The 22,702-nt window shown below is 43.4% G+C and overlaps 1 protein-coding gene across 2 annotated transcripts; it reads left to right on the forward strand.

Moving 5' to 3' along the window:
• Positions 1-247: 247 nt before the first annotated feature.
• Positions 248-22,702, forward strand: LOC148368461 (putative ribonuclease ZC3H12C). 2 transcript variants are annotated; one of them, XM_088329742.1, is made up of 6 exons: positions 248-359; positions 13,648-14,430; positions 16,176-16,315; positions 16,382-16,616; positions 20,383-20,489; positions 20,555-22,702. In XM_088329742.1, exons 2-6 carry the CDS (start codon positions 13,709-13,711, stop codon positions 21,820-21,822), a joined length of 2,472 nt encoding a protein of 823 aa, XP_088185868.1. In that variant the 5' UTR covers positions 248-359; positions 13,648-13,708; the 3' UTR covers positions 21,823-22,702. The 2 variants fall into 2 exon arrangements, with proteins under 2 accessions (XP_088185868.1, XP_088185869.1); XM_088329743.1 differs by lacking the exon at positions 248-359 and adding an exon at positions 6,737-7,050.

A 22,702-nucleotide genomic window follows, 5' to 3' on the forward strand; every position in this document is an offset into this window, starting at 1 on the left:
TCAAGCACCGTTTCCGGTTTAGTACAAAAATAAAACATTTATAGTCGTTTTAACAGTTACGAAATGACAATTTCCTTTAAAGAAGAAGCGAGTATAATAGATGATACGTGAATAAATTAATAAGTTACATTTAAGTGTAGGAGAAATCATTAAATTGCAGTTGAACGCAACTCTGTTATTTTATTTCGAAAATGACTTAACGCAAGTGTTACTATTACTTCAGTGACTTGACTTACCAGCGTCGCGTCACGCTTCAAAACAAGCCGGATGTTGTTTCTTGGCGTCGCCGCAATGTGACAGCGACATTTAGTTTGGAATGGCGGCGCTCGGGAATAGAACCTTCGACCTCTGCGAACCAAGTAAGTGGACATTGATAGCTTTTGGCTTACACGCTTAAGAAAAACCGAGAATTCTGGGCGGGCGAGGAGGTCGTGACGGTTGGCTTCGCTGTGCGACTAGTGCGCATGCGCGTTTCCATTAAACATAAGCGTCACTCTTCAACAGTTTTGAGCACCCTACTTTAAAAAGTCATTCGATTTAAGTACTCACTACTTCTTCTAAAAAGTAACTGAGTTACTCTATAGTCTAACTAGTGAGCAGGGAAAGTTACTATTTCCGTTACTTTAATAAGAAGTTATTAATAAGAAGAATAAGAAGCCAAGTGTTTCCCATTCCATTAGAAGTCAGGGTTTAACTCGTCCCGCCATTTTTATTATTAAGAAATATACCGTATTTTCCGCACTATAAGGCGCACCCCCAAAAAATATTTTTTGGTCCTATAGTTCCCATACATAAGGCGCACCGGATTATAAGGCGCTACAATGGGAACGTGGACAAAACAGTCCGATAGTTCAGTCCAACTTATTACCCCCTTAACATTCCCGAAGCTTGCAAAGAAGCAAATACGTGTCTCAGACATGTACGGAAACAGTGTCTGTAGCATGTCACCAATCACTCAAATGCGTCATTCCACATATCATTCGGAAGGTTAACGTCTTGGGATTCAAAATTTCGCGGTAACTGTGTGGACAGCAAAGTAAGAATTTTATTGTGCAGGGAAACGGGGTTCTTTACTGTGCACATGAAAATAAACACTTTGAATTGAATTTAGTTTAAAACAAAACAAGATACCGGGAAAATATAAAGCCGCATAGCTCACCTAAGTTGTCTTGCAGCCATCACCTTCGATAATGATACGCAACCATGGTCTGCTTACAACCGTGAGTGTAGTAAATCCAACCGTGTAAAATATTTACAAATACAGAATAGTAAAAAATGTTTTCTCTATGCCGTAGTGCAACCCAACCTGTGATTCACATTCATCTTTTTCGGCCAATTGCAGGCTTTGTTTCGCCCCTTTAGCCTATGCGAGCCTGTAAATCAGGGGTGTCAAACTCATTTTAACTCGGGGGCCACACGATAGAACAAACATTCTCTCGGGGGCCGGACGAGTAGATTAAAGAGAAAGAAAAAGAGAGATAAAGAAATAAGAGAAAGAGGGAGGGAAAAGGAGAGAGGGCGGGACAAAGAAAGAAAAAGAGAGAGAGGGAGAGAGCGTGAGAAACAAAAGATAAAAAATCATGAGAGAGGGGGAAAAGAAAGGGAGAGGAAGAAAGAAATCCAAAGAGAAATAGAAAAACAGAAGGAGAGAAAAGAGAAAAGAAAGCGCAAAGGGTATAAAGAGAGAGAAAGAGAGAAGAGAGAAAAGGAAAAAAGGAAGTAAGAGCAAAAGAGGTTAAAAGACACAGAAAGAGAAAGAGACAAAGAGCAACAAAGGAAGAGAAAAAGAGAGACACAGAAAGTGAAAGAGACAGAGACAGAGTGGGAGAAAAGGGGTGGAAAAGAGAAGAAAGAAAGAAAGAAAGAAAGAAGAAAAGAAAGAAAGACATAGAGAAAGAAGGAAAGGAAGAAAGACAGAAACAAAAAAAGAAAGAAAGAAAGCAAGAAGGAAAGAAAGAACGACAGAAACAAAAAAGAAAAAAGAGAAAAAGAAAGAAAGAAAGAGAGAGAGAGAAATAAATACAAGTACAGTGTCTTTGTTCGAGGCACCTGGCTTTGGCCACATCAAGTTGACATATTTCAACCTGCAGCTTGTTTTTCTCTTTCGCTTCTCTGATTGTTGTCTTGCGGGCCGGATTCAATCCCTTAGCGGGCCTGATCTGGCCCGCGGGCCGCCTGTTTGACACCTGTGCTGTAAATGATAAAAAGGATCCTCCCCTTGACCTCCAAATAACTTTAGCCAATAGTGATCCATTCAAATGATGATTGACAAATTGGTTAGCCAATGAAACGCCAGTAAATAAATCCCAGCATACACCGCGGACGACTTCGCCTTCGGGGGAAAATCGAGTCGGCAGCTGCTTGCTTTAGTTGCAAGACTTTACGACTTAATATTGATCCATATATAAGGCGCACTGTATTATAAGGCGCATGGTCGGCTTTTGAAAAAAATAAAGGCTTTTAGGTGCACCTTATAGTGAGGAAAATACGGTAATTACATTTTTAATTTCTATAAATGCTAAGTCAATCATAATAACTAATATATTTCATTTTAAAAAGATTTATAACACCCTTTTTTTGTTCCCTCACTCGCTTTTTGTGAATGGGTTAAATACGTGTGTTTTTAACTCTGTCGCTGTGCTAATTTGTTTGTTAGCACAGGACAAAAACAAAACAATAATAACAATGGCTCCCAAGCAGAATACATTGTCAAAGTTGAGGCACTTGGGTGTTCAAAATGTCAATATTCAGTAGACGCTTATGATTTTTTTCTTTTTTTTTACATTTTATTTATATTTTGCTCGTTTTTGTTAGAGGTTCTGTGTTGTCTCAGTCTATTTCGGTTGAAAGTTCAAAAATTGAATTGTAAAGAGATTTAAAAACCTATTAAATAGTCAAGTCATTTTTTGTTTTTCTCTTTTTTACATTTTATTTTACTTCTTTGTTTTCTTCTAGTCTTTTTTTTTTTAACTTTTCGTACTTTTTTCTTCTTGAATCTCCCTCCACTTTTGTTTCTTTTTCCCTGGATTGTTCCCTATTTTTCATTTTTTCTCTCCTTTCCCTTTTCCTTTCTTTTTTTTCTTAACCTTTTCTTAGCTTTTTTCTTCCATCTTCCTGCTTTCTTCTTTTATCAGTCTTTTTTCTCGGTTTCCCTTTTCCTAGCGTTTTCTCAATTTTGCCTTTTTTCTCCTTTCCCCTCTCTTTTTTCATTTCCTTGTTTTCTTCCAACTTTTTTCTTTTAATCTCTACTTTCCCCCCTTTTTTCTTAGTTTGTTCCCTATTTTGCTTTTTACCTCCTTTCACTTCTTTTTTCCTTTATTTTAATAATTTACTTTCAAACTTTTTTTCCTTGCTTTTTTTTCTTCCGTCCTTTTGCTTTCTTCTTCTATCAGTCTTTTTGTTCTAGGTTTTTTCTTTAGTTTCCTGCTTTTTTCCTTCTTTAATATCCCCCCACTTTTGTTTCTTTTTCCCTAGATTGTTCCCTATTTTGCCATTTTTTTCTCTCCTTTCCCTTCTCCTTTTTTTTCTTACCTTTTTTCCTAGCATTTTTCTTCCATCTTCCTGTTCTTTTTTTTTTTATCAGTCTTTTTATTTTTATACCATTTTTTTCCCCTTTTTTTTCACATTTTATTTACGTTTTGCTCGTGTTTTAGAGGTTCTGTGTTGTTTCAGTCTACTTCATTTGAAAGTTTAAAAGTAGAATTGTCAAGTCTTGTTTATTTGTTTGGCCCTTAATCATAAGGAGTCTCAAAGGGCTGCACAGACTACTGCAAACTACAGACTGTTATGACACCGTCCCCTGATCTAAACCCTACATGAGGGCCAGGGAAAACTCAAAAACCTCAACATGTACAAAGTAGTTGCCTCACATGATCTCTTCTTCAATCTGTGCCGTCCCAGTTGTGTTTGAGAGGGAACACATTTCATTTTATTGTGAATTTGTTGGTTTGATTTCCTTTTTCTGCCAAGAAAGTAAGTGATAAGGGGAAGGGAAAGTGGAAAACGGTGACAAGTCGAAGAAGGAAACGATTGCGAATGGCAAAAATATTGTACGAGTGTCTGCTGTTGAAGCCTTTGTATTTCCTTGGGTTGTCATTTGAATAGAAAATGTTAGTGTCGTCTGCAAATATGACTATTTTTAATAGTTTTGAAACATTAAAAAGGTAATCAATATATAAATTACCGTGAATTCCGGACTATAGAGCGCACCTGATTATAAGCCGCACCCACCACATTTTAAGAGGAAAACCGATTTTGTAAATACACAAGCCGCACCTGTATATAAGCCGCATGCGCCCACATTTAAACGTGTAACACAAACGCAAAATTAACCCAAACCCGACTTAAAGTCCTGCGATTGAAACTAAATGTCCTTCAGTAGTGTCCACAGTCCAAAAATCACAGCCGGCAAAATGAACGGAAAATGATACCGGTACTTAAGGTTTGATGCAGACCTGCAGAGTCCGGGTCCTGTTGAAAGTAATCCAAGGAAAAAAGTATATATTTCCAAAGGTGAGGGTGGGAAAAATATATCAGATGAACACATTTACTCACGCAACTCCTTTTTCTTTAACCAACTTTTTACCCCCTCTTCTTTTTTTGTCTGTCCCTCACCTTTAGCGGTCCCGACTTAAACTCGGCACCGCGCGTTTGTTCCGCCCCTCATTTTTCCTTCACCCGTGCAAAACATATCAGAATAAGTGTCTAAAATAAATACAAATAAATACATTACAAAAATATACAGTTGCAAATACATTTTATGCATGGGTTACACATATTTACAAAGAAAGACGGTACACCGAGAGAGTTTTCAAAGCTTTAATAATAATAATATAACTTTGACAGGGCAGTTAATGGTAGCAACACTCGAGCGCCGCTGGCGGCCGTTAGAAAAATGACATAAATTGGCCGCATCACTGAATAAGCCGCAGGGTTGAAAGTTAGGGAAAAAAGTAGCGGCTTATAGTCCGGAATTTACGGTAAATAACATTGGACCCAGGATAGAACCCTGTGGTACTCCACAACAGATGTCCACATATTCAGAAACTCTCCCATTTTCACATATTGCTTCCTCCCTGTCAAATAACTGAATCCATTGCAAATACTGCCTGAAGTGTGTCCCCACAATAAGAAGGCGGCCTCCGCCCGTCATAAAACTTTAGGAAGTCCCCCACTACCCCAACACTCAAACCCTTACCTCCCTTTTAAGCCGCGCCACGCTCCTATTTACTCTTATTTGCTCCGGCCTTTTCTTGAATACCACACGGGTGTCCTCTGTCTCTGCCCGACCCCGGTCCCAGTCGTCCCACCCCCACTCGAAACAAAGACGGCGCTCCGCCGACAGGTGTTGGCCGCGGCTCGTTCGGGGCCCCTCCCTCGCCCGGCAGCTGCCTCCCATTGTGGGCTTCTATTGTGCGTGGGGGACCCCGCGACCCACCCCGCTCCCAAGCCTGCCGTTGATTCCAGGGCCACACAGGGGCCGCTCCGTTCACTTGTTTGTGTGCGTGTGTTTGGGAGTGATTTAGTGTGGGCGAACGAAGCGGCTCTGTGAACCGGCTCTCGGGAGTGAACGACTCTCTGGCGCTTTTGGATTCCGAAATATGACAAGAAATGAAGCAAAACGAAAGAAAAATGGTCACAAAAAGGAACAAATAGGGATCAAAAGCCAACAAAAAAAAAAGAGATCTTTTTTCCTTCTTTGTTTTTTTTTTCCCCAAGCCTTTCTTCTTTTTTTTCTTCACAATGTTTTTATTTTTCTTTTGTATTATATTGTCCCAGCTTTTATACATATAGTAGCTTGCTTTTCCTCCTCATATCTCTTTTTTCCTTTTATTTTTTTCTCATCTTCTGTTTTGCTTTTTCCATTTTTCTTGTATTTTTGTTTTTCTCTTTTACTTTTGATTTTACTTCTTTGTTTTCTTTTAGTCTTTTTATTTTCTTGCTTTTTTCTTCTTTTATCCCCCCTTTAGTTTCTTTCCCCTAGATTGTTCCCTATTTTGTCTCTCCTTCCCTTTTTCCTTTCTTTTTTTCATACCTTTTTCCTAGTTTTTTCTTCCATCTTCCTTCTTTTACCAGTCTTTTTATTTTTTTTACTGTTTCCCCTCACCTAGATTTTCCCTATTTTGCCTTTTTTCACCTTTCCCCTCTTTTTTCATTTCCTCTTCACCCTTTATTGTTTTCTTCCCTTTTCTTGCTTTTCTCCCTCTTTTTCTTCGGGCTTTTTACTTTATTTTTCTTGCTTTTTTCTTCTTTATTCCCTTCCTTTATCCCTTTTTGTTTTTTTTCTTAGTTCCCTATTTTGCTTGTTTCCCTACTATCTTTTCCTTTATTTTATTTGTTTATTTTCAAACTTTTTTCCCAGCTTTTTTCCCCGTCCTTTTGCTTTCTTCTTTTATCAGTCTTTTTGTTGCCCCCCCCCCTATTTTATTAGTGTTTTCTCGATTTTTGCCCCTTTCCTTCTTTCCCCTCTTTTTTCCTTTCCTCCCCTCTAGCTTTTTTCTTGCCTTTTTTTCTCGTTTTTATTTTTATCTTCTTTTGTTTTCTCGTCATTTTTTTCCTGTTATTTCCCCCCTTTCAAGAGTAATTTCGTGCATAATTGGTAGTTGGCAATAAACGCATCAAGGAACAAAATAAAACAGGAGAGCAGTTCGGGAGCCGAAAAAACGTCTCTATTTAGGAAGCTGAGCCGAAAAGGCCGCTTCCCTAAAAAGATCCAGAATTGCTCCCTCGGGGCGTGCGTTCGCGCGTGTGTTTGCGCGTGCCTCGGGGTTTCAGTTTCCCCCCCTCTCTTGTCTGCAGGCCTCATTGTTTGCCAGGCGTCCCGGCGATTGGCGGACACGCGCGCGTTGCGTTCAGGGAATGTCTGACATTGTTCCTCCATCTGTCGGGCTTCTCACTGTCCCGTGCGCTGCTGCGGGGAGGGGACGGACACGGCTCCGCGACTCTCCCCGTTCTAATGGAGTTTCACCTGGATCGTTTCAAATAAGAATCATGAGGAAACCAAGTTGGCTTTTTTTCCCCCTTTCTGTTGACTGATGCGTTGAGGAACCTGTAAGTAGGCATTCTTGTGAAGATGATTTCCGAAATGTTTTATTTACATCGGATACTGCATGGAGTTAAGATGGCTGTCAAAAAAAGCGGAAACGGAAATAAACTGATTTGTTCCTGTTAAAAACGACAGGCATCAAAACTAAGGGTCGACCGATACGGCTTTCTCAGGGACAATACAGACTATAAGTATCAAAAGGAAGCGGATAAATGATATTTGGAGCTGATACTCATTTGCTGTGAAAGCTTTAAAATTGGCGTAAGGAATTTGTAATCATGCAAAAGTAAAAAAACAAAGAATGAAACTTGAATAGCTCTCTAAAACCTTTTTAAAGTGAAAAAAATTACAATTTAAAACACAACATGAATAATCATCCACTCATATAAAGGTACATAAAACCTAAAACGCTCTATGAAAGTTTTTACAATAAATGAAAATGTCGATTCAACCATCATGACTTAAATTAACTTAAAACAAAACATCGAAAAAAGCAATGGAAATGTTCACGCAGCTGGCGAATCGAAAAGTGTGAGCATTGAGGAACTCATGTTATGGTAACAGCTAATTACTCGGCCTTCTACTTTAGCGTGCTCTCTATCACAAACGCTTTATAAATGAACTCATGTTATGATAAGAGCTAATACGTTAGTCTCCACCTGAACGTGCTTCCCTAAAACTAATGGGCCCGACATTTGCATATTACCCTATTTTTATGATGGTGTGTATTTTCCGTAGCACTATTTAAATACTCAATAGCAAAACGTTATATTGGGTATTTTTGTATTCTATATCTTTTATTTTATGATTTTATTTTTCAACACAAGGATACTGCTGGAAGTGTGAATTTTCCTACCCGGATGAATAAAGTATCTATCTATCTATCTGGGCATCTAGACATCAATCTATCTAGACATCTATCTATCTGGACATCTATCTGGACATTTAGACATCTATCTGGACATCTATCTATCTGGGCATCTAGACATCTATCTAGACATCTATCCATCTATCTGGGCATCTAGACATCTATCTAGACATCTATCCATCTATCTGGGCATCTAGACATCTATCTAGACATCTATCTATCTGGGCATCTAGACATCTATCTAGACATCTATCTATCTAGACATCTTTCTATCTGGACATCTATCTATCTAGACCTCTATCTAAACAGTTATTTATCTGGACATCTATCTACCTGGGCATCTAGACATCTATCTGGGCATCTAGACATCTATCTAAACATCTATCTATCTGGACATCTATCTATGTATCTGGGCATCTAGACATCTATCTAGACATCTATCTATCTGGGCATCTAGACATCTATCTAGACATCTATCTAAACATCTATCTATCTGGACATCTATCTAGACATCTCTCTATCTGGGCATCTAGACATCTACCTAAACATCTATCTATCCGGACATCTATCTATCTAGACCTCTATTTATCTAAACAGCTATTTATCTGGACATCTATCCATCTGGACATCTAGACATCTATCTAAACATCTATCCATCTATCTGGGCATATAGACACCTATCTAGACATCTATCTATCAATTTAAACATCCATCTATCTATCTATCCATCTATCTAGACATCTACCTATCTAGACATCTATCCATCTATCTATCTAAAACAAGTTAACTACACATCTTACGCCACTCTTAATCACACGTTTTCCTACCAGACTTTTAAAAATCTCAATATCAGTGCTCCCGATTCGCTGCGTCTTTAAACTTTTACCTGCTTCAGTGACTCCGCCCCTGGTCACTCATCCAATCAGAAGGCGCAGGGCGGCTAGTGTCTAAGACAGAGGGAAGGAAAAGGGGGAGATAGAGGCTCTGCTGTATCTGAGCTTCAAGAAACGACCAATCGAAGATATAAAAATCTGGTATCAGGAGCTAGCAGAACTGCCTTTATTTGCACCGCTTGAACTAATTCCTTCTGCTGCAGTGACTCCGCCCTGTTTGCTTATCCAATCAGAAGGCGGGTAGCGTCAGAGACTGAGGAAAGGGAGAGAGAGGCTCAGCTGCATCTGAGCCTGAATAATCAGCCTGTTGAATAAATAAAAATGTCGATACCGATATCGTCATTTGCGTACCTCTGTGTACCGTACCCGTGACTTAGCGTCTCGCTCTGCACCCGTAATCTGATTGGCCCTGGTAGTTTTTTGTTTCCTACTCTTAGATTTCGCACAGGAGGAACAATTTTCGTCCATTTTTTTACAGGTACACCTATTTGAAGCAATCTTGCTCCATAAAACTAAAGCTAACGGGATGGTCTTAATGTCAACTAGCATGATGCTAGCTAGCAAACGATGCTAGGCAATGGCTTCGACCTCTACCCTTATGAGGTCATCGGAAAACCGAAACAATCGTACAAAAAAAGGGTTGTTAGCTTGCTAACTATACGAAAAGATATCATGCTAAGCTAACACATGCTAATACCAAAATGCGACAAAATCCTACAATAAACAAAAACAGTATATCGAGAAAGTCTTCGATCTGTTTCATACTTACAGACAACAAATTGAGGAGCGCAACACCATGCTTCACAGTGTTTCTGCTGCTTTTTTAAAATTCGAAACAATGTACATGTTGAACAGTAGAGGGCGCTTAAGACCACTTTGTTTTTTGTCACAAGCCAGCATAATGGCCCGACTTCGGTGGGCTTGTGCTGGGCATTCTACTTGGGCGAGGTTGTCGGGGCTTGTTGGCCAGGGAGCCACTAGGGAGCGCCAAAGAGCTGCATGTTCAGCAATTCGCTTGGTATTTATTTTTGTTGATGAAAAGCAAGATGACTGTATAAGCGTCTCGAACTCGCGGCCCGGGGGCCAATCGCGGCCTGCAGAAGGACAGTTTGAGGTCCCCGATTTGATATGAAACTATAAAGGGACAGTGTGGATGATTAAGAGCCTCTTGGAGGCAAAAAAGTCTGTTGTTTCCAAAATACTTATTGATTAAGATAAACTAAAAGACATGAACTGTGTTATGAACACGCATTCTTTGAAATACTCGTAGGTGAAGAATTTTGCCTTTGTTTGAAATAACATGAACTAAATGTCCGCCATCTTGTTGGCAAAGGGTAGCCCCCCCCAAAAAAACGTTTTTTCTTCTTCTTTTTTCCCTTTCTTCCTTTTTTTCCAGTTTGAAGCCCCCGCCCTAGAATGAAAGTTAAAGGGACAGTGCGTTTTATTTTCCTACTATTCTGTCGTACCACTGAAAAAGAGTGCTAAAAGCATAACGGAACAAAAGACGGAGAGTCAAAGTGACCAAAACGCACCTTAGTAATTTTGAAAAGAAGAAAGAAAAAGAAAAGAAAAAAAAGAGAAAAAGTAAAACTCGAGAAAAAAAGGAATGGAAAATGAATAAGAGAAAAATAAAAAAAATGAAAAGAAAAAAAGACAAAAAAATTGCATTTTTGTCTTTTTTCACTTGAATTCAATTCTTTTCCTTTTTTTCTTTTTCTTTTTAATTCCCATTTTTCCTTTATTCCCCCTTTTTTTATGCTTCCCCTATTTAAAAAAAAATCTTTGTCTTTCTTTGAGAAAGGCTAGGTAAAAGTGTGAAGGAACTCTTTTTAGGGTTGCACTACAGATGACAGAGACATCTAGTGGACAAATCTAAAACACTGTCCCTTTAAGAACAGCAGCATGTTTTTCTCAGTGTTGTTTTTCTGGAAAAACCCATTGGGCCAACCTCACCCAGACCCTAGCTTCCAAGGCCCCCGACTTTGAGACCCTGCGAGTATATGTGGTACTTGGTTATACCGGGTGTGAAGATTTTGGGGGAAAAAAGTGAATATATTCTACTCTCTCTGCTTGAAATTGCAGGATCCATTTGAGAAGTAAAATTTCTTTCCTTGATATGCTTGGAGGCAGACCAGTTGAGAATTCAGACTATGGGCGGTATTAGCTTAGGAGCTAACGCGCTCGTCTTGGGATCAAGAGGTCGCAGGTTCGATTCCTGGCTCTTCTGTGTAATATGTACTATGTCGAATTGCTTCAATTTTCAGGTAAAGTGGCTTGTAAATTTTCCAAAAGTCTGCTTAAAAATGACGGCGACGTTGCAATCTGGTGGCTTCGCTTGGCCGTTGCATTTAATCATTCTTCATGATGAACGGCAGCTGGCATTTGTTTGTAGGGCAATGAATGTGATAGTACAGAAATGTGATATGATATTCAGCGACAGACTGCTGTCAGTCTTGTTCCACGGACAGAATGAGGATATAATTTCTTCCTCATGCCATGAGGCTCTTTAACTCCACCCGGGGGAGTTAAAGCCCACATTAAACCCCACCCCCACATTTGAATATTACCCTATTTTTATTACAGTGTATACTTTATGTAGCGCTATTTAAATATTCTATATCGACACGTTATATTGGGTATTTTTGTATTCTATATCTTTTATTTTTATTTTTTTCAACACAAGGATACTGCTGGAAGTGAGAATTTCCCTACGGGGATGAATAAAGTCTATCTATGTCAAAGTGTCCTTGGGCAAGACACTGAATCCCCAATGCCCCCGATAGCAGGTAGTTGCCTTGCATGGCTGACTCCCTATTGGTGTGTGAGTGTGTGTGTGAGTGGGTAAGTGTGAAGCACATTGTAAAGCGCCTTGGGAGGTCTTCCTTCACTTGAAAATCACTATATAAATGCAGACCATTTATATTCACATTTATACTCGTTAGCATGACTCATTTGCATGTAGCTGTTAGCATAAATCATTCGCATGTACTGCTAGCATAACTCCTTAGCATGTAGCGGTTAGCAAAACTTGTTAGCATGACACATTCGCATATAGCCGTTAGCATGACTCATTCGCATGCAGCCGTTAGCATGACTCGTTGGCATGTAACGGTTAGCACGTAGTGGTTGGCAAGACTCGTTTGCATGTATCCATTAGCATGTAGCCATCAGCATAACGTCTTATGATCTAGAGGTCGCAGGTTTGATTCCAGGCTCCTCAGTGTTATATGTCGAAGTGTCCTTGGGCAGGACGCTGAATCCCCAATGCCCCCAATAGCAGTTGCCTTGTTATCGGTTAGTTTGTAAAAGGGAAAAGTGTGAAGCACATTGTAAAGCGCTTTGGCTTTGCAGACCATTTGCATTTATTTACTTTCTACCATGAGATTTTTTTTTTCACCTTCCTTACCAAAATAATCGCGATATTTTTTGGCACTGGGGCTTATCGGTGTACATGCTAGTATCGTTCCTGGAGGTAAAGCGGTTGCCCCAAATGCTGTCCTTCGGGATTGGCGAGCAATCTTTGGTTGTCATTTTTCACGGAGGGAGGCAGTCCGTACCGTAGCCCCCTTTCCAGACCCCGGTCCCCTCCCCGGGTTCAGGCCCCTCCCCCAAACCTCACAATCCCAACCGCCAAACTCGGGGCTCCTCGGCACCTAGCGCTACTACATCACACATTGTATCAGTTGCAAGAGACAAGGGGGGGCGGGGTCTGTTGGATTCGTGCGCCACGTGGAACAACACTGGGCCACTGCTTAAAAATGACAGCAACGTTGCTCTCCGGTGGCTTCGCTTGCCCGTTGCATTTCATCTTTCTTCGTGATGAACGGCAGCTGGCATGAGTTTGTATGGGGGTGTCTTATGAAGCGAAAAATCAGGTCGCGTTTTCCGGTGGTAAATTGTTACAGGAGGAACTTCCTGCATCTGAAAATGTAAGCTACACATCACCGTCATTTTTATAGGGAGAGATTTGTCCCAAAAAATGGAATATATTCAGGATTAACTGAAGATCTAAAAATCTAGATGAATAAGATTAAGTAAATCCTGATACATTGGTAGCTCTCTTTCTTTTAATGGTACTGGAAAAATTGGTAAATTGGCTTTGACAGTCCTTAAAAAGTGCTTGAATTTAGCCATGATGAACCCTGTTTATTGTCATGAATGACAAATATACTGGATTTTCCAGACTATAAGTCGCACCTAAAAACGATGAACAAGGGATTCTAGGACCTGGCAGATGGTTTGTGGGGGTGGGGAGGTGGAGGGATTCGGGGCATATGACAGACAACAATCCATCTGCATCTGGGGCCCGTTGTTAAATTTCAAATGTTTACATTTGAGTCTTAAATCCTTAACAATCCTGTACAATTGACCTGGTACCCGGTCAAGTTTGATCACGATCTGAAAAACGAAACATTGTATTTGACGCATTTTTTTCAAAAGGTATGTTCAAGCGTTTTTAAAGGTGGCCATTTGGAGATGATAAGTGCACAGCTCTCAAAACTTTTCTACTGTAAATTTGACTTTGGCCGTTTTTTTAGACATTTTGAGAGAGTTGTAAATGTTTGACTTCTCTTCCCGCGTCTGTATTACTATTTTATAAATACATTTTTTTTAAGTGATCAACTAATATTGGTGGGAACTCGTCCTCACCATTCAGGCCAAAACTGTTATTGGGTTTCACAATCATTTAACGTTTTGCTTTGCTACTAGCTGTACAAGACATGAAGTTCCCGACATCTATGTTTCCATTCTGCCTGTAATGTCCTGAGTTCGGTCTTGAAACCTGCCACAGCTGACTAAAAAGTAGAAAGATGGTTCTTACACTATGTCTCTTTTTGCAGGCATCAACGACTCAGCAACTCTTGAAGCATCTGCAACCGTCCGGATGTCCGAGACTTCTCCATGGGCCAGAAGAATCATGCGGAGGCAGGAGCTGGCCCCATCCTCCACCTGGAGCTGGAGTACCTCCACGTAGCAGGGGCTGACCGGCAGGCTGGCAGCACCGACGGGCACCCTGCCATGGAGGAGGAAGGGGAGGCCGACCCCGGCGCTTTCCAGGTCGCCACTGTGACCGAAGAAGGTGCCGCTTCTGAGGATGAGCCGTCGGTACCTCCCTCTCAGGTGCTTACCTGTGAATTCAACCCACACGGAACAACTGGAAGCAAGAGCATCCACCAGCCGCTCTGTCGGACCCAGTGTGTGGATCTGGGAACCGACGGACCGCCCGAACTGCCAGTTGAACTTTCATCAGAAAGCCCACAGGAAATCGCTCCTCAGGAAAAGGCCCCTGGATCTTTAGCGGATGAGCAATATCAGGCCAAACTGGGCTTTGCTCTCAAACTGGGTTATTCTGAGGAAACGGTCCGGCTGGTCCTTTCCAAGTTGGGACCTCGCACCTTGATCAACGACATATTGGGAGAGCTGGTCAAACGGGGTTCTTCAGATGGCGAGCAAGCCCTTGGGTCAACTGCCTCCAATTCGGTGTCGTCTCTCTCGTGTTCCTCGTACAGTTCTTCCGATTTGCCGGCAGTTTCAAGTTTGGATTCACCGTGCCCACCGGAATCTCTCTGTGACCAGGATAACCTCAAGCCTATTGTGGTGGACGGTAGCAATGTAGCCATGAGGTAAGCAGTCTTTGTCCCCATAGCGCTTAGTCAACAAATTGTCTAGTTCTGAGTGGGGCAACATGGTCCTTGAGAGCTGCATGTCCTCCATGTTTTCAAGTCGAGTCATGTTTATTTGTATAGCCCTGAATTGAAAAAAGTATCAGACTATTATTAAGTCACACATTCAAGTCACATGTATATGTATGTATAACCCTTTATCACAATATGTCTCAAAGGACTGCACAGGTCACAATGACACCATCCCCTGATCTAAAACCAACATGCAGGCAAGGAAAAACTCAAAACCTCAGCACGAGGAAAGTAAGAAACCTTGAGAAGGGGCCTCACAGGTAGTAATCCCCCTTCCAGGTTGACCAGGGTGTACTATATTTAGCAGTGGGTAACAGTACACAAAACATAGTCAACATCAATAAGAAAAACATTATGTAAATATTTGTCCAGATAGTGCATGGCAGGAACGAAGCAAGACGTAAGAGTATCAAGGGACAAATCACTAAAACTGGAAAAGGTTTTTGAACAACCTCCGACGCAAACTTGATCTAAGACTTGCGACTCTTTAGGGTAAGACGAAGTTAAATGTAAATGATTTGCATTTATAAAGCGCTTTAAGTCAATGAAGACCTCCCAAAGCGCTTTACAATGTGCTTCACACTTTTCTCTTTTACACACTAACTGATAGCAGGTAGTTACCTTGCATGGCTAACGCTGCTATCGGGGACATTAGGGATTCACTTCGACATATAACACAGAGGATCCGGGAATCGAACCTACGACCTCTTGATCCCAAGTCGAGCGCTTTACCTTCTGAGCTAATGCCACCCCAAAGTTGCAGAATGTTTATTAAAATTTAGTTCCAAAAGAGTTTAATCTTTTTATCTAAAAGAAATACCATAGTGTCATGAGCAGAATAGGTAGAACTTTAACTACTACTACTACTATAAGTTGCTGTCTCGTAAGTGTCACCATTGTGTCGAACAAAAATTTTGGATTATATTTATGTATATCAGTAATCTTAGAGAAAAACGATGCTTAAGCTGAGGCAAGAGCTACTTTATAATTCAGCAACCTTTCATAGACTAGTGTGCCATTTTCTTTCAAGTTTCCTGCAACCTTGTTTGTGTGACTCGGCTTCTTCGGTAAACAAGGCGTATGCTTCTTTGTTCGAAATTTATGCCGTAGGGGCGCCATGGAGTCAAGGACAATAACCAAAGCAGTATTAAAGTCATTTGTAAGTGAGTCAACAGGCCCAATATACAAAGAGAAGGATGTTGTTTTCTCAGGTAACAGTTCTATTAAAGCTAATGCAGTTGTAGGGCAGATATTGCGGCTACAAGAACCGAAATTTTCCTTATCACAATAAACAATAAACAGTGCCTCACACTTTATAAGATAGTGATCACAGATGGCATTGGTATACAGTAACACCAAAATGTTTGAGGCTACCACGCCCAGGGTCAGAATAAGTATTCATATCTTTATGAGTGGGCACATCAAGCATTTGATTAAAACCATTACACTACTGATATAAAACTTACATGAGAGCAAGGAAATACTCCAAAAACCTTAACATGAGGATAATGAAGAAACCTTCAGAAGGGACCGCACATTACCCTTCCAGGATGACCAGGTGATTGGAATCACCTGAGTTGAAGAAGAAAAACCCCAAAATATGCAGGACACGCCTCCCTCGAAGACTGGGTTGCCCACTTCCGTTCTGATTGTATGATTCCTCTGTCTTGCAGCCACGGCAACAAGGAGGTGTTCTCGTGCCAAGGCATCCAGTTGGCCGTTGACTGGTTTTTAGAACGAGGCCACCGCGACATCACCGTTTTTGTCCCAGCGTGGAGGAAGGAGCAGTCTCGGCCAGATGCCCCGATAACCGGTCAGTAGTCAATTGTCGGGGTTTCGGGGATGAAACGGAAGTAAGCGAGTCCGACCTTCTCCGCAGACCAAGAGATCCTGCGGCGGTTGGAGAAAGAGAAGATCCTGGTGTTCACGCCATCGCGCCGCGTGCAAGGTCGGCGGGTGGTCTGTTACGACGACCGCTTTATCGTCAAGCTGGCCTTCGAGTCGGACGGCATCATCGTGTCCAACGACAACTACAGGGATCTGGCCAACGAGAAACCCGAGTGGAAGAAGTTCATCGACGAGCGACTGCTCATGTACTCCTTCGTCAATGACAAGTAGGTTTCAACGATGTGGTCTCTTACTCTGTCGTCAAAGATTCAAAAGAATTACCGTATTTTCACGACCAGGGCGCACTGGGTTTAAGCGCAGCCTCCGTAGCTGGTTCTATTTCTGTATTCGACACATACATACGGCACAGCTGATTATTGGGCGCCCTCTGCTGGGGCCGCCTGACAACTACACAGATAAATAAACAACAGCTGAACACTTGTATGCTTAGGACAGGTGTCAAACTCACGGCCCGGCGTACAATTATATCCAGCCCGTGAAATCCTTTTAGATAGATAGATAGATACTTTATCCATCCCCGTAGGGAAATTCACACTTCCAGCAGTCTACCCCGTTGTTTATTAACAGATGAACATGATGCCCTAGGGGTGCTTGTAGCGGAGTGGATGACGTCACGCTAGTCCAAAAGTTCGACATCCCTGCGGCAGATGGAAATCTTTTCTTTGTGAAAATCCAGGGATACACCACCTCGTTTTAGCAAGTCCGCCTCCTCTCCGATTCCCCCCGGCTTTCGTGTCTCTGTTTAGCGGCGTTGAAGCCGGATAGCTCCGGGTGGCTACACGTTAGCGTCCGGAATGCTAAACGTGAGCCGCGTTTCCGCAAAACACAGCAACTGCGCTCCCTGTGCGCTTCGATGTTTTCCACCAGCACACGATGATCTTATTTGGTCGTGAGTTCGCATTTACCATGATTACGGATGGTACCGAAGACTTATAACGCCGCTAGCCGCTTCGCTAGCTCCGGCTCTTCTTCCACGATAGGCCCCTTCATCACGCCGGCACGAGAATTCTTCAGGGCAAGGAGTTGATTCCTTGAATAGACGCATTTTCGTGCGCTAAAACCCATTTCCATCATTATCATTAGGATAGAAGTAATCCATAGTGTAGTTGTCAAAACGGGAAGAAAAACACCGAAGATAGGAGCAGACAATAAAACAATAGAGCAGCTGCTGGAAAAGGCAGCCGCTCGTGGCAGCGCCGCTTTTTATATACATCTACTATAATGGCCCGGGTCTATGAAACCCTGATAACTTTCAAATTATACTCTGATCCTAAAAACCACAATGGCCGAGAAAATGACATTGCCTGTAAACCCGTGTGTCTTATTTGTGGAGATTTTGTGGCCGTAATTAAGGAATTTCATGTAAAACGGCACTGCAAGAAAAAACTTCAGAGTAAGCTGAAAAACCTTGAATCCAGAGAAAGGATATAGAAAGTTGAAGAGTTCCAGAAGAATATGAAGATGTTTTTCACGAAAGCAATTTCCCAAAGTGCAAAGCACAAATTTCATTTATATTTTCCGGTTTTTCATATTTTCATTTTTTAAGTTTTGACAGGAGATATTTTTAATTCATTTAATGTTTAAGTTGGTTTATTCTGGAATTATATTCCTATTTTAAATTCATATATATTTTTTGTTAAAAAAAAAAAAGGAAAGTGTATTCAATAAATATTTATCCTGTTGGGCCTGCGACCAAAGGTGTGGTTTGAGTTCTGGCCCTCTGTAGAATTGAGTTTGACACCCCTGATTTAAGTATTGATTACAAATACTAACATGTTTTAGTCTTCAATAGCCCAGGGCATGGTAAAAAACACAAGATACGATTTTATTTTCAAAAACTAGCTTGCGCAAAACAGAGTTTGGTACTCACATTTTCTTACTGGTAATCCTCATCAGCAATAAAGATCGAAATCCTCATCTTCCGTTTCTAACTCTGGGGCGTTCGGCAAGTCCTTGGGTGTTGCTCCCATTTAAAGGGCATTGTTTCCTGGGCCACATTCAGTGGGATGAAAAAACATCAGACGAGAGCGCTGGATAAGGTTTTTATGGTGGGTAACTTACTGTGGCAGTAAGTGGTCTGGAGTAGTCTTTAATGGTATATATACCGGAGCCATATCCCCCTAGTGGGAAGTGGCTAGAGTCAGGAACACGTTCATATTTCTGACTCTTTCTGTGAGATTGATACAGAGGAGGGGATTCCCAGCCCCATCGCTCAACCCAACTGATGTGTTGGGAGTCATTAGGGTGACCAAACCCCCCAATTCCAACCCCTAATGCCGAGCGCCAAGCAGGGAGGCAACGGGTACCAATGTTGTAAGTCTTCGGTATGACCCGGCCGAGGCTTGAACCAGCAACCTCCCAGTCTGGGGCCGGGCGCCCTACCCCAAAGGCCACCGAGCTGTCTTTTGTGGTAGCGCCTGAAAATTCATGTACCTTGGATTTTCTCTCGTATGTTGAGTAAGATTTTTGTTCGACATCTGCCGTGGGCAGCACGGCGGCGCAGTGGTTAGCGCATGTGCGGCACAGTTCATGTCTTGGGAACCTCCTGCGTGGGTTCAAATCCAGCTCCAGACTTCCTGTGCGGGGTTTGTATGTTCTCCCCGGGCACTCCAGTTTCCTCCCACATTCCAAAGACATGCATTTTGGGTGGATTGGCCTGTCCAAATTGTCCCTAGGTGTGAATGAGCGAGTGAGTTGTCTGTCCCTGTGTGCCCTGCGATTGGCCGGCAACAGGTTCAGGGTGTCCCCTGCCCGCCGCCTGATGATTGCTGGGATGGGCTCCAGCCCCCCCGCGACCCTACTGAGGATAAGTGGTGTAGCTAATGAGATGAGAGAGATCTCGTATCTTGAATTTCTCGTATCTTCGAGCAGCTTGTATGGTCCCTCAGGATTTTTCCATTCAAATTTAAGACTTTTTAAGGCCTTTAAGACTACAGCCAATGAAATTTAAGACCAATCTTGCACCTATCCTGGCATACAAACGCCGGAAGGGAGCGTCGAGGGGTTTTTAAAGCCGCATCAAAGAGGCAGGGAAGGTATTGCGGACCCGACAGCTGAGGTTTGGCAAGGCCTGGACTAAGGGTGGGGCTAAGTGAACAAGACCGCGTGGAAGTCAGAGACGGGTAGGGACCGACCCAGATGTGGAGGCAACTCGTGAGCCGCCCTTGTCGAGAAGATGGGACTGAGTACAGGGTCCAGGCCCCCTCTGGAGACCGCTGCAGAAAGCGACACACCCAGGGGGGGAGGGGACGCAATGACCACGCGGTAGAACGAAACCTCGCCAGTGATAACCCGGCCGCAAAGACCCTTTAAGCCCTCGCGCGGTCCTGGTCCTCTTAGGCTCCGGGCAAGCGGGTGACTGTGGGTGGGAACCATAATCGCCAGGGGTGGGTAAGCAGCACACCATGGCCACAGGACGTCAGCTGGGCGACCCTGTGAAGAGGTTCGCGCTAAAATGCCGCAGTTATCTTTGCCACACCAAATTATGACAGCGTCGGTGCCGCCGCAAAGGGTTCAGGCGTCTGCAGAACAACCCGTCCCACTCACTCCCAGAACCCAGTTACACTTTAAATTACTCAACCATAACAGGTTAAACCTTCCCATCCCAACGTTACTCTAATAACGACAGCTGGTTAGAGACTATATGTAATGCTGCATTTTTGAAAACGCGAAAATCTGGATTTTCTGACCGACATATTGCATTTATCGCTCAAAAATGAAAACACAAGTTCCATCCTTTCTTTGACTCATTACAGTCATTAGATATATCACGCGGATAAGACAGGGAAAAGACTAAGACTTGTAGACAAAATTGAAGACCTTTATGATGCCTAAATTTGCAGTTATACAAATTTAAGACTTTTTCAAGTTTTTAAGACCTTGAAGGATCTCTGTACATCAAGGAAGGAAAAACAACACAAACTCAGCTAACCACTTTGCTATTTCTCGTTTCCCGCCCTTATCGTCGTCAAGATTCATGCCCCCAGACGACCCACTTGGCCGACACGGTCCTAGCTTGGACAACTTCTTGAGAAAAAGACCTGTGATGCCCGAGCAGAAGAAACAGCCGTGTCCTTATGGTGAGCACACTCTGAGATAGCATCAACAGTATTTACCAATTGAAATCACGCTTCTCTGTCTTTAGGAAAGAAGTGCACTTACGGCCACAAATGTAAGTACTATCACCCCGAGCGAGGATGCCAGCCACAGCGCGCCGTGGCCGACGAGTTGCGGGCCAAGACCTGTGTGGCCCCCGGGAACCAAAGCGACACCGGGCTGGTCAAGAGCCACAGCGTGCCAGCTGGAAGCGTGACGGCCAATAAAGGCGTGGCAAAGAGGCCATCGGACCCTGGCGTGCGAGCCCTTTCCTACAGCGACGCGGAGGATAAACTGGCGGCCAAAGAGAGGGCGGAGAACCACAGGACCTTAAGCAAGCCCTCCGACCCTCACCAAGACCAGCATTCCAGAGCGAGCACTCCTCAGTGTGGTCCTCTGGCCCCCTGCTATGACCTCTACCCGCACTGCGAGTCCCCAGACTACTGCTCGGTGGCGCACGCCTACGGCTGCCTGCGGATTTCATCCAGACCAAGCCCGGATGCCCGTTTCCATGACGGGGACCTCCGACTCGGCTCGGTGGGCTCGGAGTGCGGCAGCGAGAGCGGCGGTAGCAGCTGCGACTCGTACGGCGAACGTCCGTGCCACGCTTGCCAGGACGGCACGGTAGAGGACTACCCGCGCAGTTTCCGACAAGCCACCGGAGTACGAGACCCCTGCGGCTTTCCTGGCAGAACTAACAACCCGCGAGCACACAGCTACGACCCGGTTCCTGACCCCGGCTACCCGTTTGCTTTTCATTACCAGCACCAGCCGCTGGTGTCACGCTCTAGCTGCCCGGCGGACTATCACACACTGCCCGTGCCTGACCCTGTAGGCTCTCCTGCGGGTCGGCGCACGGCTCCGAGCAGCGTGTCGGAATCCCAACTTTACGCGCACCCGTGCATATCCCAACACCACCACCGACCTGCTTGGGACACGTACTACAGGGACTCGCCGGCACTCCCTCGTTACGGGCCCCATCAGAGGATACCGGACACGTACCAGGCAACCTGGCACTCGTCTCAGTGGGCGCAAGATGGATTCACGCCGCGCCACTATCAAGCTCTCCAATCACCAATGCCGAACTATTCAAGTCATTCGCTACCCCGGGCGGAGTTTCCCCTCCCGCCTCACTTGGCCACGCCCCCTTACGTGCCACCATCTCAAGGGCACGCTCGAGAAAAAGCATACGCTAACCTGTGCAACATTTTCCCTTCCGAACTGGTGAGTCGGGTGATGTCAAGGAGCCCTCACGTGTCAGACCCTCAGCAGCTCGCAGCCGCCATTTTGGCGGAGAAAGTGCAGATGGGCTACTGATGGGTATGGATTCTTGATGGGTGCGTATTAAGATCGTCCTCATACATAGGGAGTACTTCCAAAATGAATATTTCGACGAGCGAAAGCCTGAATGTGATGTGAAACCATAAGAAAACACGTCTTGTAAAATTTCGAATGGATCGGACTTATTAAAGAAATCCATCAAGGCCAATTTGGCAAGGAAGTCAGAGTAGAGGTGAGACCATAAGCCTGAGCTTGACCTAAAATTCAATGTCATTACGTTTGGGTTGGGCTTCTCTCTAACTGACCTTTTAAAAAAAATATCCACCCGTCATCGTTCTTTGTTTCTTTTACTTGGATGGATTCACTCCTCTAAAGGCGTGTTGTGGTTTATTGGGGTCGGCCTGACATCTCAACTCCTATCAGCTTGCCAGGGGAATGTTGTTATTTTGCAAGCTAATCCAAACCAAGCGAGTGTTTTTATTAATAACATTCGCTGGCTTCTAAACTCGGGAGAAACAAGCCTGGAATTTCCCAGTCTTAAAGAAATGTGTTCTCATTAACCAGCTCAGTAGCCTAGATGGTAGGGCGCCCGCTTTGAGACTGGGAGGTCGCTGGTTCGCGCCTCGGCCGAGTCATACCTAAGACTTATAACATTGGTAAAATGGCGGCGCCCTCTGTTGGCTGCGGCTGCATCGGCTCGCTACAACGGGTCAGGTGTATCGACATTTCGTTCTGTGTACATTGTTACAAAGAATGACAATACAAAGGAAATTATTATTATTATTATTATTATGTCAAGCTCGACTCCAATAAACCACAACAGGCGCTCCGCAGGAAGATAAGCCCAGTCCTTCGTATCAAGTTAATTGGTCTGGCTCAGGCTGGGCTTTAATACCTGCTGGTGGAGTTTTTTTTT

The sequence above is a fragment of the Urocampus carinirostris genome, chromosome 3 (assembly GCF_059441175.1).
Source record: "Urocampus carinirostris isolate Australia breed hairy pipefish chromosome 3, RoL_Ucar_1.0, whole genome shotgun sequence".
Lineage (NCBI taxonomy): Eukaryota > Metazoa > Chordata > Actinopteri > Syngnathiformes > Syngnathidae > Urocampus > Urocampus carinirostris.